The sequence below is a fragment of the Tiliqua scincoides genome, chromosome 7 (assembly GCF_035046505.1).
Source record: "Tiliqua scincoides isolate rTilSci1 chromosome 7, rTilSci1.hap2, whole genome shotgun sequence".
Lineage (NCBI taxonomy): Eukaryota > Metazoa > Chordata > Lepidosauria > Squamata > Scincidae > Tiliqua > Tiliqua scincoides.
The window spans coordinates 44,680,918-44,697,662 of record NC_089827.1 but is presented as its reverse complement, the minus strand read 5'-3'; the positions used below and the strand labels follow the sequence as shown (position 1 = coordinate 44,697,662).

General features: G+C 43.2%; 1 protein-coding gene across 7 annotated transcripts in view; it reads right to left on the bottom strand.

Moving 5' to 3' along the window:
• Nucleotides 1-16,745, bottom strand: part of BICD1 (BICD cargo adaptor 1) — a 147,927-nt gene that overhangs the window by 30,090 nt on the left and 101,092 nt on the right. For 3 of the 7 annotated variants that reach the window (XM_066634528.1, XM_066634530.1, XM_066634529.1), the window contains exons 7-9: nucleotides 11,268-11,419; nucleotides 7,565-7,882; nucleotides 6,228-6,415 (exon numbers count right to left, since the gene is read on the bottom strand). In XM_066634528.1, the coding sequence (XP_066490625.1) occupies nucleotides 6,228-6,415; nucleotides 7,565-7,882; nucleotides 11,268-11,419 (658 nt within the window). Of the gene's footprint in view, nucleotides 1-6,227; nucleotides 6,416-7,564; nucleotides 7,883-11,267; nucleotides 11,420-16,745 lie in introns of those variants that run through there. The other 4 variants (XM_066634532.1, XM_066634535.1, XM_066634533.1 and 1 more) reach the window with 2 other exon arrangements.

The following is a 16,745-nucleotide window of genomic DNA, read 5'->3' as shown; positions in this document are numbered from 1 at the left end:
AAACCCAGGGCACTTCAAAACAAGTGAAGAAGATAAAAGATAGATGTAACACACAACAAAAACACAGCAGGGCTTTGGTTCTGATTTTAACCCCAGTCAAGGGAATATTTCATTTCTTCTTCAAGCAGGTCAGTAAAACTGCAGAGCAGTGAGCACAATGCAGTATTATTGCTCTGCTTTAGGAAGAAATGGAATAGTCCCTTGACAAAGATTTTAAACTGAGAAGTATTGGAAACTTAAATCATAGCAGTTGCATTATTAAAACAAACAAGTCTGGATTCCGAATATTGTAAGTTACATAGGAGTGAGCTGAGTGGCAGCAGGGCCAGGGAATGAAATGGAGGACCAGATATGGCCCAATGCAATTTTGTAGCCTCCTGTACGTTTAACCTGAATATTCCGACTCAGGGCTGAGTCCAGGTTGGTGGGACATTCGCCAACTATCCTCTGATGGCTTCCTCCTGCTGGAATGCCTGGTTATGTTTCATTATAGGGCTCACCTTGGCAGAAGGGATGGGAGATTTGGATGATGCCATCTGACTGGCCACCCCATTAAAGTGAGAGATTGTAGTATACTAGTAGAGGTCATGTTTTGCATGCAAAAATCTCAGGCACAATTTCTGTCTAAAATACTGGACAGCAACAGCCACTCTGTGTTGACAATACTGCAGTAGAAAGACCAATGGTCTGTTTCAGTGTAAGGCAGTTGCCTATGTTTCTACATTCACATGAAGAGAACATGCATGTTGTTCATTCCAGCATAGTCATGTGCAAATCACCACTAATTGCGCAGATATAAATATATGACTTTAGTGTTTATCATGCAACGAGCGGAGATTCAGAGATTCTACTCCACCCCTACACCCCGTGATTACGTGGGGGTCAAATTGCATGGCAGGCAGGTGAGAGACTTCATAGGAAGTCACCTCATGCTGAGCCAGGCCCTTGGTCCATCGAGGTTAGCACTGTCAACAGAGTCTGGCAGCAGCAATCTAAGTTTTCAGAGAGGAATTTTTTCTCTGCCCTACTTGGAAAGACTAGGAATTGTGCAGATGGACCAAATTATGTCCCCTGTCTGACAGAAAACCCTGCTAGACAGCTTCTGCTCTCTAAACCTTTAGCACAGAAGTTCCCAGTCTGTGCATTGCAACACCCTGGGACATCAAAAGGCATACCTGGGCATCAAGGTAGGCCTGCTGCGCAGCAGCCAGACCATGATGCAAGCGTAAGAACAGCAATAAGGAGGCTCTGTACAGCAGGCAGAGCTGCTGTGCACGAAAAACGTGCACTCTAAAAACCCCTCGCACCCACCCTGGCTTCCTTACCACTATTTTCAGCTTCCTTATCAGCCTTGCAAACCGGAAGTGAGTGGCTGATGACATCATTGCATGAGGGGAAACATGTCATTGCCATTTACTTCTGGGTTCCAGTCCTTCAATTTCCAAAATTGAGTTTTTCTCTATATAGCAAAAGTGTCACAGACAAAGCTGACCACACTGCAGGCACTGGACGCAAGGATCAAGTGAGAAACGAATTTGCTTACAAAAGAAATCTATTTTGGAACAATTTCAAACTATTATATGGAAAAAGGAAGCAAGCAGGTTTCACCTCCTTTCCAAATGCTCCCTGTAGATAGTTTGCTGGAAGCCCTCAAATAATACATCAGTCAGATAACATTTAGTATGCATTATGGGAACTTGGCAGTATATGAAAGGATCATACTGGCATTAAAACTCTTTAGCAACTTCTTTGGAATATCTTGTCCAATAAGTATCAAATTCCATTATGTATATTCATGAATAAAGATTCTATCATGTAAGATCTCAGATCTAATCTGCTTCCAATAAATTGAGAAAAAACTTTTATGGCACATTATTTAATTCTGAAGTAATCAACAGCTTCTAGTAATCAAAACAAGTAATCAAGTAATCAAAACATCTAGTGCTAGGTTTTTCAGCTGAAAGAAATAGCACAGTCTGTTCCACAGAAATCACAGTGATTTTCGTCACTGAAAGAGTCAAAATGTGCAAGACAATCATATGCATTTCTTCAAGATACTGCACAGAATCTAACAGCAGATAACAAACTCTTCAATTCCAAAGAGTTAAAAACACACATCATCCCTTTCATTAAAGGCAGGTCAGTACTGGTAGCAACTTTAGCACATTCCATCAGCATGATTAGCAGAACTGATGCACAGACTTATATGATCACAGCTGGTCTTAAATCTGGGGGCATGTATTGGGCTTAGTTGAAGAATCCATGGAAATTCTGCTCAAGCATTCCTCGGGGGGGGGGGTGTCCTACACTTGGCAAAATTTCAGTGGTGGCACAATTTTAGAAGGGAAGAGGTTCTAAGCTATGCAACGGAAGATACATGGAACTGCAACTCCACTGAATGTTGGACTAGATGGGCGTTTGAGCTCTTCTAGCAGAGTTCTTTGCATATTAAGGTGACTGTTAAGGCAACAGTGGAGACTGCTAAAGGTTGGTGCAGCTTATAAATATTTTATCTGCATCTCACAATTAGGTAGAATGATAAGTGTATCATTTTGATGCCAATAATGTCTTGTGGACCTGATCTAGTTGGTATTACTCACCATATTTAATGAAGACTTGAGCTTGTTGCAGTGGCATCCCCTGCAGGAGATCCAGGGGGCTACATGGTACTGAGGGAGATTTTAGGGCTTTACCTGGTTTATAATCTTTCTATGTAACCTATATGTAATCATGAAACTTAAGACATGAACGTTGCTCTCTAAATTGGCTTTTGGGCCTTCTGTCATGGTTGCAAGCCTGCGAGTCCTCTGCTTATGCAGATAAGTAAGAAAAAATGTGTTTACCACGGAAGGGCTATGGCAGGATGTTGATATGTCAGGATGTGGCAAGATGTTGATATGTTATATGTGGAACAAACATGTCAAAATGTTCTGGGCACGATGACCCATGGTTACGGGAAATTCCGTGAATGGAAGCCAATTGCATCAAGGGACTTGTTTGTGTAGTGTTATAAAATAAGAATAGTGGGAGGAACCAGGGTGTGGGGGCTGGTTCATTGTCAGAGTGTTCATGACACTCTGTTCTCTCCTGATACTTGAGAGCAATAAACTGCATGTGAGTGGCTTCTGATCTCTGTCAATTCTTATTTGGCTGCCTCGCTAAAAGAACCAAAACTAAATTTATCTCTGTCAGTACCAGGCTCCACTTACTTTTGGGGAGGCAAAAGCTACCTGCACCCCCACTGCTACTGCCGCCAGCCCTCCAGGATTTGTCTGAGGGTCCAGGAGGCTTTGTGTGGCGTCAAGGAGTCCTCCAAAAGCCTTCTGAGCCTCCAGAGTGCCCTTAAGCAGTACTTCCAGTTTTCCAACAAAAAAGGGCGCAGTATTGTTTAAGGGCACTCCAGAAGTTCAGAAGGGTTTCAGAGCACTCCTGGGCATTGTGCGAGGCTCCAGGAGAACCTGGTAAGCTGTGGGGGTGGCAGTTTGCCAGGGACGGGCAGCCTGCGGTTGTGGCCCTGGGCAGGATGTCGCCCAGGTTTGCCACTGGCTTATCCTGACCCCATGATTACCTTTCTAGCAGAAAGTTTGTAGAGAATTGCATTCTAAAAAGAAACTATTGTCTGAAAATTGTTTGTGTACCTTGGTTAAACAAAATTATTCCTGAACCTTTCATATAATTAATAATTTCTAAACACAACCTTACTAAGTTTTACTTCTTGTAAATGGATTGCTACATACATCGCTATCACTGGGTCACAGATCTGGCCTCTGTGAATTCAGACAGTGACATTTTTTATACATTCTTTGGTTTAAACCTGTCAATTTCTTACAAATAAAGCCAGGTCTCTGAATTTTGCACCTTAAGCTTGGAGTCTGCTCCCTTTTCCATGAATTCTAGTCTGGCATAGCAGCTGAACCTCAAGATTAAGAGCTGCCATCTGACACACAACTTTTTAAAAAACAAGCATGGTAGTAACCAGAAGCCATATCATAATAGTGTCATTGAGAATCTCAAAATGCATAAGAGTAGGGCAAAACCCATCCCACTACGGCTGTTTTCAGGTGAAGACAATCTATTGAGTTCCTTCAGTAACAGGAAGCATTGTGTTGGCTCCGGTATAAAGTCTTCTCAAAATTTTCATTAGATGTGCGTTTTCACAGCATGTTTCTAAACCACCACCAAAAAACTGACAAATACTAGATGATTCCTCAGGATATAAATCATGATACTTACTATGTGGGAAAAGGGTAAGGGCTAATATTTTCTATCCATCAGTATTCCAACTGAAATAGTTGTGCAGGTAGAACTTCCAATCTTCAAGTGCCTCTCATTACACACTAAACTGTAGATTTGATGACGTGTTCCATTTGCATGGCATTACCCCTAGGTAGGCTTAAAACTTTCAGTACGCTGTCTAGAAGGGCAATTCATGGCTCACCACACAAGGCAGCACTACAGCAATACCTTGACTTTCATCCATTTGACTTTTATCACTTTGCTCTTTTAGCCATTTTCAATTACAGGTATAAACTAATTATCTGAAAATTTTTCACCAGCAGTTTTACCTCAGTTCGGATAAGGTTGACCTTTAAATTAAAAGAAAAATAGGCATAGGTTTAGAAATAGCCTTGCTTACCATTGTAATGCAGCAGGCAGGCAATCAATCTCTCTCTCCCTCTCCAGGGGATTAGAACATCTTAGTTTCAGTTTGCTCCCTTCCCCCTGAAGCACACAAAAGAATGCAAAGTGATAATCACATCTGCTTTGCATTATTTTGCATGCTCCAGGAGGAAGGGAGAGGTCTGCCTCTGAGGGAACTGAAACTAAGCTGTTCTAGGTAAGTGATGCTATTTTTAAACTGCTGCCTAAAAGGAACTTTGTTGTTCCAGTAACAAAACCCTCAGGGATGCTGACACACAACCTATATAATCACATTTCAAATTTCTTCCATGTGCTTTCCTCTTTTGTCCAATTTCATCCAATCTTCCACAATGTTCATCAACAATCTTATGTTTTTCTTTTATTTTCGTTTATTTAGGTTTCATACCCATTTGCATGTGTTACATAGTTAGGAAATTACGTTTTTTCACCAGCCAAAATATATTTACAAATAAGGCTATGCTTTCACATTCATCCATTTTTGACTTTTAGCCATGCTCTGGTCTCTAACCAAAGTACAAAGTATAACTACAGTAGATACCCAGTTCTAATCCTGGCTATTTTCCATATTGTCTTCCATAAACCTGAATGGATCTACAGGCATACCTTGCACTTTTGTCTGGTTAGGGACCAGAACATGGCTGAAAGTCAAAAATAGATCAATGTTACCCTTATTTAGCCTGAATCTCAACTATATAACACAGTGGTTCCCAAACTGGTAGTCACAATCCACCAGGGAAACCAGAAAAAGGCCATTTCCCCTTAAGGGGAGTGGTCAAGAAATCAGCAGCAATTATCATGTTACTGCTGGAAAGATAAGGGTTTTTCTAACTTACCTGGGGGCCGTTAAAGAAAATAGGAAAAAAGGAACACTTCCGGTTCCTGAGAAAAACAAGAAGTGGTTTTTCCATTTTCAGTCTCCAGGCCCTCTGGGACTCTGCACTGTCCCAGTAAGAGTGAACTTGGAAAAATCAGCACTGGAACAAGGCACAAAGAAGTAATCTCCCAGAGCTGGAGAATGGTATCTGTCTGTGGGAAGACCCATCAGAATATATCTTGTGTAACCAAATCAATGGTTGTTTCACACATGGCTCATCTCTCCTTCAATCAATTTATCATTCTGTCCTTTAATCTCTCCTGTCATCTCTCCTTTATCTCTGTCATCTCTCCTTTAATCAATTTATCATTCTGTCAGATTGTTTCAAATGAGATATTAAACCAAACTCAGTTGTAGTGTGAGCAGACACAATCCCTGTTGAAATAATCACATAACCTTGACAAGAAGAAAGGTAACCCACCCATTATTTTGTCTGTTTGGGAGCTGAATCAAGGGCACTTCATTCAATCAAAGGGCACTTTGGGTGGAATCCTCAGACCATAGGCTCCAAAATAGTCCCACTAAGATAGTAGGAATAATCTGGAGCAATTTGAAGATGTTTATGTGTTACTTTAAAAGATATAAGAATATGCCCGAATTAAAAACTGCATCTGCAAAGTGTTTGAAGAGGATTCTCTCTATACTCAGCTCATCATTTTGCTCTACATGCACCCAAGGAAAAAATGTTTACCTGGGATGGCCACGGTTAACCTTTTTTCCTTGCTGAGACGGTGCCCATGGAAGAATTCATTCATGGAAGGGGGGCCCCTCAGAAGATTTGATTCTGTGGTGTGATCAAAGGGGGTTCTTAATAAAGGCAGAAGGTAGGTCCCTGAAGTCCTGGGATGGCTCTGATCACAAGGGGAAGGTGAGAATAGTCTTGCAGGAGATCCAAGAAAAAATACATACGGAAACAAAAGAGTTTTTACTTTAATTACTGAGCAATGGCCCCATGAATGACAATATCACATTCATTTTTTTCTCCCCTCCAAAGCAAGCCAACATGTTACCACCACCACCCTACCATTGGCACCACCCCACAGTCTTTTTTCTCACAGAGGGGAGTTTCAGTTATCTATTTGAGAAAGGTATAAGGCAAGACTGTTCAACTTGTGGCCCGCTAAGACAGGCATAGATCCTCCACCATGTACGGTTGCCAACATGGATTTGATATCCTCTATTTTTGCTGCCTACTTGGGGCTACTCCTGGCTGTTGCCAAGAAGCTAGCTGGCCACAATACATGGTTGGTGGGCTGCATGTGTCTTCCTGGATCACAGGTTGAGAAGAACCCTCTGCTCATCACTCCCCCAATCCAAAACTCCAATTCACATTATAATGACTACTTAGAATTCAGGTCCAATGAATTTTTTCTTACATGTATACATTTAATATTTTGTGCACAGGTAGGAAATGTTTGCCCCAAAAGGAAGAAACCCTTTGGCACTGTTTTTTGAAGTTGTTGTGCAGAAGTAGTGAGGCATTCCGTCTTTCTTCTATCTGTTCACCACCACCACCACCATCCCCACCGGCAACACAGCCACAAAAGGATATGAGACACTAAACACCACTAGGGTTTGCTTCCAGTATTGAATAACAGTTTTGAACATATATTCACTTAAATACAGGTGTGGAAAAGGACATCACAGCACACTCCCATTTTAATATGGAAGGGAAAGAGACAAGTATTGCACCCAAGTTTTTCAGAAAGATCAGTTTCCTTTGGATGTGCTTCTCTGATACAGCCCTTTTCCCCCACTGTGGGACATTTTGCTGTATGCAGAATGGATACATTCAAGACATAGAGGATATGTTGAAATGTCGACAAATAAAGGACAAGAAAATATTATGGGTAGGTGGATTTAGAAGTGCTCTTAACCAAAGTTTCCATTTTGAAAAGCAGCTACTTCTGTCCTCCCCATCCCTCACATTGTCCCCGATCAAAATATATCGTTTATTTGCACTTCAGTGGATGACCTTAATTCAAGTCAGGCCACTGCACTGTACTAGAAAGATGACTGCATGCATACCTTTTCCTCTGAGTGCCACTGCTGACCAGTATGTTTGGTTTCTGTGGGCCCTGACTATGCAGGAGGAAAGTGTCTATGGATGGCACGGTGGCTGATGCCTCCTCACTTACTTTAGGGCTGCCGATCTTGCTCTTTCCAAGTTTGCCTTTGCTCCGCCGGAACTGCTCGTGATCAAACTCTAAGTCTTCCAGGCGTTGGGTGAGGGCGAGTTTTTGCTGGATAGCCATCCGCAGCAAAGAGTTTAGAGTCTTCTTCTCATCCTCAGCAGCCGCCAATTGCCTCTGCATCTCATCCAACTGAGTGACATATTCATCACACCTGGGAAGAAACAAAGAAAAGGGAACAAAATTAGATTGGGGGAGTTTAGGGTGTGCATTGGTGCATTGGCTACGTTTTTTGCACCACAATCCCTCCTGAGTGTCCCACATGACAAATGCCAGCATGAACCAAGCTATAATGCAGCCAGCCACTCCTATGATCACAGTAGTTGGAAAAAGTATGTCCCCAATTTTAAGAGTACCCTGCCAGTGCTCTGGGGGATCTGATTCAGTCTGATGTTTTCCCATACAATCTAATTAAGAAAAAAAAAAAAGTGGTCATTTTTCTGAATGAACTGCTAAAAGTCACCTCCATCATGAACCTGATCTGAACTCCTGTCAAAACGAAGGAAAAAAAATAAGACCTTGGAGATGCAGACAGACCCAGATGATTACCCAACAAGCCAAACCATGCAATGACTAGCCAATGAAAATGTTTGGCCAAGGACTAGCAACAGACCTAATTAACTAGGCTGCTCTGCAGTGTTCACTCTAAGGTGGACAGCATGGAGCTCAGCAATCCGGAAGTTCAGCGATGACATGATGATGATGTCATTGTTCAATGTCCAGAGGCAACACTGCAACTTGTCACAATGCACTGGCATGGATCCCTTAGAGGGAACACTGGTGCAGTGTCACCATCAGTATTCTGCTGCATTGCTTCTGCAGCAGAACGATTCCAGGTTGGTATCCCATATATGCAAAGTATATTTTAACATTAAAGACCTGCACTCTCCTGATCTCAAACTAGAAGTTTCAAGTCTTGCCTGCTGAGAAGCTTGCAAACTGTTGGTATTTGCATGAAAGACATGGAAGCCCTTTGATTGTGTATGGCAGTCACTGGAGAGGAATGTTGCTAAGCAAAACCATCACTGGCAGCTGTGTGAAGATGGGGGGGGGGGGGAGGAATATTCAGCCTTACCTGCAGCTATAAGGAGCTGGTAGCAAAGGCAAGAGGTACTGCAGCCAACATTATGCAAGCACTTGGTTTCTGACTGCAAAGTGACATCCCTGCCACCTGCAACTGGAGCAGCTCCCTAATCAGTGACCAGACATAAAGTCAGCCTTGCTTTACTTATAACATCCCTCTGTTTCTATGCTTTTCTGTTATGGTTGTTGGAGAATCTCATCAGGCTCGGTTGCAGAACAGAGTGGTTTGAGCTGGGAAAAGTCACCCCCCCCCCCACACACACACAAGATGACCTTCTCAAGTTTCTAAGAAGTATTTGGAATTCTGAGAGCTCAGACATATCTTCCATCCCCACCAACCCTCCACCTTCTCTTTATCTTTTCCAGTGGTGGCAGCAGCAGCAGCTTGTTCCTGCAGGGAGGAGGAAATGGTGTTTTTTTTTTTCCCTTCTCCCCATCCCCACCCTTTTTTCAGCACAGCCCAAGAGCACAGAGGCAGTCTCACCAATCGGGTAAATGGCTAATTTCTTCTTAATTCTTTTCTCCACCTTTCCCAGTTGTTGCTATACAACAACAGGAAAGGGAAGTAAGGGGAAATGCTCCATTTACTTAGAGTCCATCGGTGTGACAGCAGCTCTTCTGCTGCACTGAAAATGGGAAGAGGGATGTTCCCACTGTTCTTTTGCTGCAGCTACCACCACCACTGGAAAAGGTAAGGAGAGAGTAATGGTTGTCAGGGAGGGCGGCAGGGAAGGAGAAAAATTCTCCAAATTGTCCCTGAGTGGCTTGGTTAATTATCCAAGTTCTTTTCAATTGGGAGAGAAAGATCTTGGATAATTTTTAGTCTAATCTGAGACGAACCCAAGTCGGCTATCCCATCTCTAGTTTGCATGATTGCTTTTCTATGAAGAGGAAATCAGGTGCTGTTTCTGCAGCTTTGCATTCTAAACTATGGTGAATCAGCCTATACCAGCTTCCAGTGTATCGCAAACCATGCATATGCTCCCCTCAACTTCTCTGCTGACTTCCTGCACAGGATGAGATAGCTATCGTTCAAGAAACTGTAAACTATGACAAACCAGTTAGCCCTAAATGCAGGGCCACAGCATGTTTTGTGTCCATTAGTCAGGCACATATAACTTTTCCACCAGAGTTCACTTCGGATTGCTCAGACAGCTTCTCTTGTGTAAGTTGTCCATGTAGTTATTTCCTCAGTTTCCCATCTTTCAATCAGAAATGTTGACCTGTGCTACCATTTACATTTATCTGGTGTGTTGATGGGAGGTGTGGTCAACTTTTTAAAAGCAATTAAATTAATGTAATGTTATAAAAACCTTTCACAAATTAAAAATGAACATGACCCAGTCAAGTTTTGAAACAGAAGTATTTTCAAGAGAGCCAAGAGATGATGTCATTGTATTAGTCACATACTGGAGAGAAGCATATTTAATTATACTGAAAGCAGAGACTGCTTGTTTACAGGAAGTTTTATTACACTAAAAGCCAACCGCTCAGAAAGTCACATTGTTCTGCACTTAAATGGACTCTGGTGCTATCGTCTATCAAGGATTCAAAAAACTATTTGTTCCAAACTGTGTAATTGCCCTATTAATAGCTAATTTACTTAATTTTTAAAAAATCATAAAATAAACCAGGGAGAGATAGTAACAAATGTGTGCAGAATCAATATGTGCAGAAGAGTGGGATTGTGGTCCCTGGTCCTGCCTCCCACTCAACCTCCACATGTTGATTTAAAGTTCCAAGCAGAGTCTAGATGCATACTAACTGTATGTACATGAGTTCCTTTGATGCAGTTGTTGGCAACCTTCAGTCTCGAAAGACTATGGTAAAAGCCTACAGCACCCGGTATTCCCAGGCGGTCTCCCATCCAAGTACTAACCAGGCCCGACCCTGCTTAGCTTCCGAGATCGTGGTATAAGCCTACAGCACCCGGTACCCTGCGTGCTATAATTTACAGTGTAGCTGGGCAGGCCTGAGTATTATTTCTCTGAATTCAGCCCCCAAATTTGCCTACAAGAGCCAGCTTTAAAAGGCCTCCTTACACCCACTGTAGAAGGTAGCTGAGCAAGAAAGGTGCGAGTAATTGTCTTAGCCCATGCAGATCCAGTATTTCTTCGCAAACATATCTCAGGGGCATAGCTGAGGATTATCGGAACAGTGTAATGTCTGTGACAAATCAATTCTTGTGATCCAGGTCAATACTATAGAATGTCCTTGATTAATGACAGGCTAGTCCATTCCAAACTGGACTGTCAAGACTAGGGGAATTCTAGAAGGAATGACCGCAGCCATTCCACAATCTGCCACTATATGTGGAGAAGGAACAATGAACCCTGCATGTGCTAAGAATATTCTGCACCATGAGTCTCATTCCCAAAGATCCTGTGTCCTCTTACAGCCGCCCTTCCTCCAAAAGGGACCACAATGAAACAGGTGAGAATCCTTGGTTTCCGTACCTGGTTGCAAACATGGCTCTCAAGGATGAGAAGGTCGCTGCATCCTCTTTCAAAGCCTTTAACTCATTGCGCAGTTTAGTCATGGTTTCCGTCACCATGGCCTTTTCATTCTCGTATTTATTCTTCAGATTAGCCAGGGCAACTTCAGCTGTCTACAAAACAACCAAGACACGGACAAAAAACATTTGTAAGGAACAGAAAGTAAGATGGGAACCTAAAGTGCCAGGCTTAGCTCTGCAAAAACCAGACTGCATCAGCATATGCTCTACTGTATACTGCCTGTGATTTAGCACATAAGTATTTTGTCTGGTTTGTACAATATAAGTAGTGTAAGTGTTCAAGTCTGTGTTTAAAGAGTTGAAAACAGTTTTAGAAAGACCTGATTTCCAACAGAGTGTGCACTTCTCTTGTCCTTTTGTTGGCTTCAGTCAATAAATATAATACCTGTACTAGAAGTAAAAGCAGGAATGAATACACACATCAGGAGAAGAGATCGCTGTCTCAAAGCGCCCACAATTCTCTGAAACAACTATTATCTCCATTACTTTTCTAGCGGGGGGCGGGGGGTGGGGGGAGTGGTAAATAGTCCTGCAGCCTGCAGGGTGGGGAGGAGTGTGAGCAAGACCAAGGAGAACCAATATGTATGACCTACATTTGTAGGCCACCAGTCACCTTTGAAGGTTCATAATGTGTTCGCCTTTCAAATATGTTTTTAACAGCCCAGTCTAATCCACTGCCTGTCCATAGCATGCATCCGTGCCAATGGAGTGTGCATTGCATGCTGGGGGGGGGGAGAAAACGACCAGACAGTCAGTGAAGTATAAGTAATTTTTTTTTCCTTGCCTCCTGGTAGGCAGGATTGCCTATGGCTTTCCTTGGTTCTATGCCAGCCGTTTTGCTGGCGTAAGTCTGAGGAGAGTCAGGGGGCATGTTGGCAGTGAAAAAGGGGCACACTGTTGCTGCTGGGATCCATCCCCTCCAGCCCCTGAAGGATACCCTGCCTCCGTTCTCACCCCAAACCTCCCCCAAACCACCATGTACTACCCATGCTGCTGACCTAATTGCTCCAGCACAGCACCCCAACACAGATCTGGAGCATGCACATAATGTCCAGACGTTTGTGCTAGTGTTCATGCAGCATGCAACAACGGAAGGCAAAGTTTAGACACGGCTGTGCCCCTTGTAGCAGCAGAATAGAAGTTTTACCACCCTAAACGGTCCATAGGATTGGACCTTAAGGCGGAAATCCTATACACTCTTAACTGGGAATAAGTCTCATTAAACTCAGTGATGCTTATTTTTGAGTAGACATACATAGGATTGCACTGTGAGTACATACAGAGAATATCAAAGTTACCACATTCTCTTCAAAGGTGTCTCAATCTACACAATGTAGATGAACAGAAAATTGTTCCAAAGGGATAAAGGAAAACAGATGTTGCAACTTAAAGTTATCCATGACAAATCCTTTGTAATGATTGCTATTATTGCTGGGCTAACATCATATAATTGTTATAATCAGATATAAAAACAGGTGCTTGTTTGGAAGACTAAAATGTTTGGCTAGATGCATGTTATATGAATGGTTTTCTGCTTAAAAATGGATTATAGCCCAAAGGCTGAACACAAAGAGAAAAATATGGGGGTGGGGAGAGCAACTACCCAGATTGTTGCAGGTTCAGGCAAGGATGCAGGCAGACACCAAGGAGGTTTCAAGGAAAACAAGCTTTTATTCTTAACTGGCTGCTGGTCACAGAGGAATAACTTCCACAAGCTGTGACACCCAATTTTTCGGGGCTTTGAATTGATATACAGAACAAACTTTCATTGTAAAGCATTGCTCACTCCCAGGGATGTGTCACTCCCAGGGAGCTCACTCCCAGGACGGGGCTCACTCCCAGGGATGCCTGGACAGGAGAGAAGCCTGCCAGCGGCTCCTCTCCAGGTCTACTCACAAGTCAGCCCCAGTAGAGTCAACGGGGCTTACTCCCAGGGATGCGTGGACGGGAGAGAAGCCTGCGATCGACTCATTTTGCCTCGCGATCGACCGGTAGATCGCGATTGACGTATTGAGCACCCCTGCCATAGAAGGAGGAGGAAAAGTACAAAATCACAGCAGGAGTTAGCAAAACAACTCCTATAATGGCAAATAACTGTCAATGGGGTAACTTTTGGACTGGCTGCCAAAGCGGAGTGGTTGGGCAGGAACTAATGAGTGAAAAGTCACCCAGTGCTTTGCAATGACACTAATTGCACAACCTACGCATGTCAATTCAGAAGTAAGTCTCATTGCGTTAAATGGAACTTACACCCAGGTAACTGTGCATAGGATTGCAGTCAAAAAGGACAATATGGGTTAAATTCCACTTGGATGAGGATCAACAAGATCAGCTTTGAGAAGGTGAATGTATTGCCATTGTCCTGCCTCTCCATGATTCCTTAGCTAACAACTGACCTAGCCAGTTATTTGAGTGTGCATGCAAGAGTATGAATCCCATAAAACCAATGTAACAACTGCAATGATCTTGTTGTATAAGAAATAAAGCCCTTTCAACTTAGCCTCCGCACTCTTCTTAAAGATTACTGTGCTATACAACAGTAGCTTGATCACCAGTGGGCTAGGCAGTCTAAACTGTGAGACATACCACAAAAATATCACTTGAAACTGGGCCAAAGAAAGTAACAACTCCTTTACTAGCAAAGCACTACCACTGCTGAACTTGGTCTCTTTCCAGAAAACAATTTTTTAAAAATTATACATTGACCTTTCTTAGTTGCAGGTCAATTTCACCACTTGTGTGGCATTTTAACTCTGAGCATATAATTTTAATGTTTCACTGAAAGGGGAGCAAACACACAAACGTAAATTACTATAAACTTTACAAAGTGTATTCAAGGAGGTAAATTTCAAAATGAATGAGTGTCTCCATAAACAGAAAGGTTGGAGGTGCTCAGAGGAGAAGCATACTGAAGAACAAAATAATAGGTAGGAAGGTAGGTAGATAACTTTATTGGCATAATAATAAATAATATATACAGCATAAGACATTCAACATAAAACATAAGGACCTCAGCCAGCTAGTTTCCGTGGGGTACAGAGACAGAGGAGCTCATTTCTCAGGACTTTACAATCTGGTATAAATAGACTGCTATTCTCTCCAGGTGTCTCAACAGATAAGACAGACTGCACTTTATCCAGATCCAACCAGCCCCACATCCTTTCAATAAGTAGATCAAGATATTTCCTATGAAGATCTCCATAAAAAGGGCAATATAACAGCATATGTGCGAGCGGTTCCTCCAGGCGTTCCCCAGGCCTCCCAATGCTTTATAAGGCATTTTTAAAGTTACTTTCATTTCTCTGTGAAATCTGAAGTTGCATTTTTTTTTTTGCCTCAGAGCTCTGTTCAGAGCTCTTACCTCATTTGCTCTGTTGAGCTCAAAGGCCTCTCCGAAGGCAAGGGGATCAGAGTTTCCCTAGCCTCCAGAGGGGGTATGTGTGTTGGGAGGGCCCAGACCCAATTTGTGGATAAGTGAATCCGCAGATATGGGATCTGTGAATATGGGGGGGGGGGGGGGAACCCTTGCAAAGCTACACATTTCCTATGCCTGCTGGCAGTGCAACAGCATGAATTCCAGGTCTCTCTGAATAATTTCTTGGAATAGTTCTACTCACACATACAGCCTTGAGTGAAGTGAGGGAGATTTTAGGGGTTTACCTGTTTAATAATCTCTGTATGTAATGATGTACCTTATGTAATCATGTAACCTAAGGAGTCAGAAATGAACATTGCTCTGTAAATTGATAGTTGGGCCTACTGTCATGGCTGTGGGCAGATGCTTGCAGTTCCAGCTAAAGTCTGCCTACACAGCAGATAAAGTAAGAAAAACATGTTTATGACTGAAAGGCTCAGTTGTGAGGACAAAAGGAGGGAAGCAGCTGTGTACACCACCCCGGGGCTCTTTGGAGGAAGGGTGGTATAAAAAAATGTGAAAAATAAATAAATAAAAACATTGCCACCCTGAAAAGGAGGCAGGGCAAATGGACAGGCAACACAGCTGGGACCTCAGAGTGAGGTCATTCAGGTGGAAAAACCCACCACATCCCACTCTGTTGCCTTCATGACTGTCACTGTTACAAGAGGAAGTCCTCATGAGCAGGGGCTAATACTTCAATGCCTGTGCAGTGCAGTTTTATTTACAGAAGAGGTGCCAATGAGAAAAACAGAGCAAGGCAATGGCTGGGCTTCTGGAGAGGTGCCAGCTAGAGATGTGAAGGCTCAGAAAAAACCGGTTTTTTTGTTTTTTTTCCTGAAGACTTTTTGTTTTTTCCCCAAAAATTGAAAAAAGAAAAAATTGATTATGGAATGTTTTATTTTAACATGATGAATAAAATATTTTAAGACAAGCTGTTCAAATATTTTCCAAATCATTTCTTAAAAAATATGTATGGTATCAGATTATTCTAATTTCTGGGCACTGAGGACAAGCAAGTCCCAGGTTACAAATTTAACTCTCCAATGCAAGAACAAGACGCATTTCTTCCTTTCGGAGGAGCTACCATTGTCTCAAGAAAAGAAAAAGGTGTCAGTTTTGTTCTTGCATGTGGGTGGTGGGTATGTCTGGTTCTGTTCTGTCCTCTTCACAAGGCCTCAAAGCATTGGAAGAAACTACAGAGCAACAAAAACGACCTGAAAGTATATAATTAATTTAAATAGGTAAGAGTTTACATTTATCTGATTCTAGGAAACTGAGAGCCCAATCCTGTGGTTTGTGGCACGGCTCCGTAAGGCACATTTGCGTGGCTCACCACCAGGATCCCACCGCTGCTAACCCAGCGCCGACCGGTGCTGGACTAGCACCAGGCGGTGGCCCAAGTTCCGCGGCTCAGCAGTCTCCCGGACCGCCAGGCTGCAAAACAGGAGGTGGGGGCGTGGACAGGGGCGTGGGGGAGGCATTCTGGGGAGGGGGAAGGCCAGCAGGGGTGGGTGGGAGGCGTGCCAGAGGGTGGGCGGGAGGAGGATCCGCGGAGCTGAGCTCCACAGGATCCAGGGCGCTCGTGCAGGGCTGCGCGCCCTACATGAGCACCTTTACTCTACCGTGGTAAAGTGAGTAGCCCCATTGCAGGGCTGCTTACCTTACTCGGGGAAGGGGACAAATGTCCCCTTCTACTGAGGAGTCTCCCGCAGTAGCGCAGGAGGTGCAGGATTCAGCAACAGCCCTTTTCGGTGCCGCTGAGCCTGGGCACTCCAGGCAGCTCAGAATTGCGCTGCCCATCATTTAGCTATATTAGTTTATCTTTATAACCTTTGTGTCAATAATAATTTAATTACTACTAATCTGGTTCATTACTTCCCCCACCCACAACCATAAATTTGTGCAGTGGTTCTCGAACTTTTCCGGCTCGAGCCTCCCTTGATCCTTGTGGCCATTGGCCACGGCTCCCCATTACAACACCTCACCTCAGTTACCCCCAAA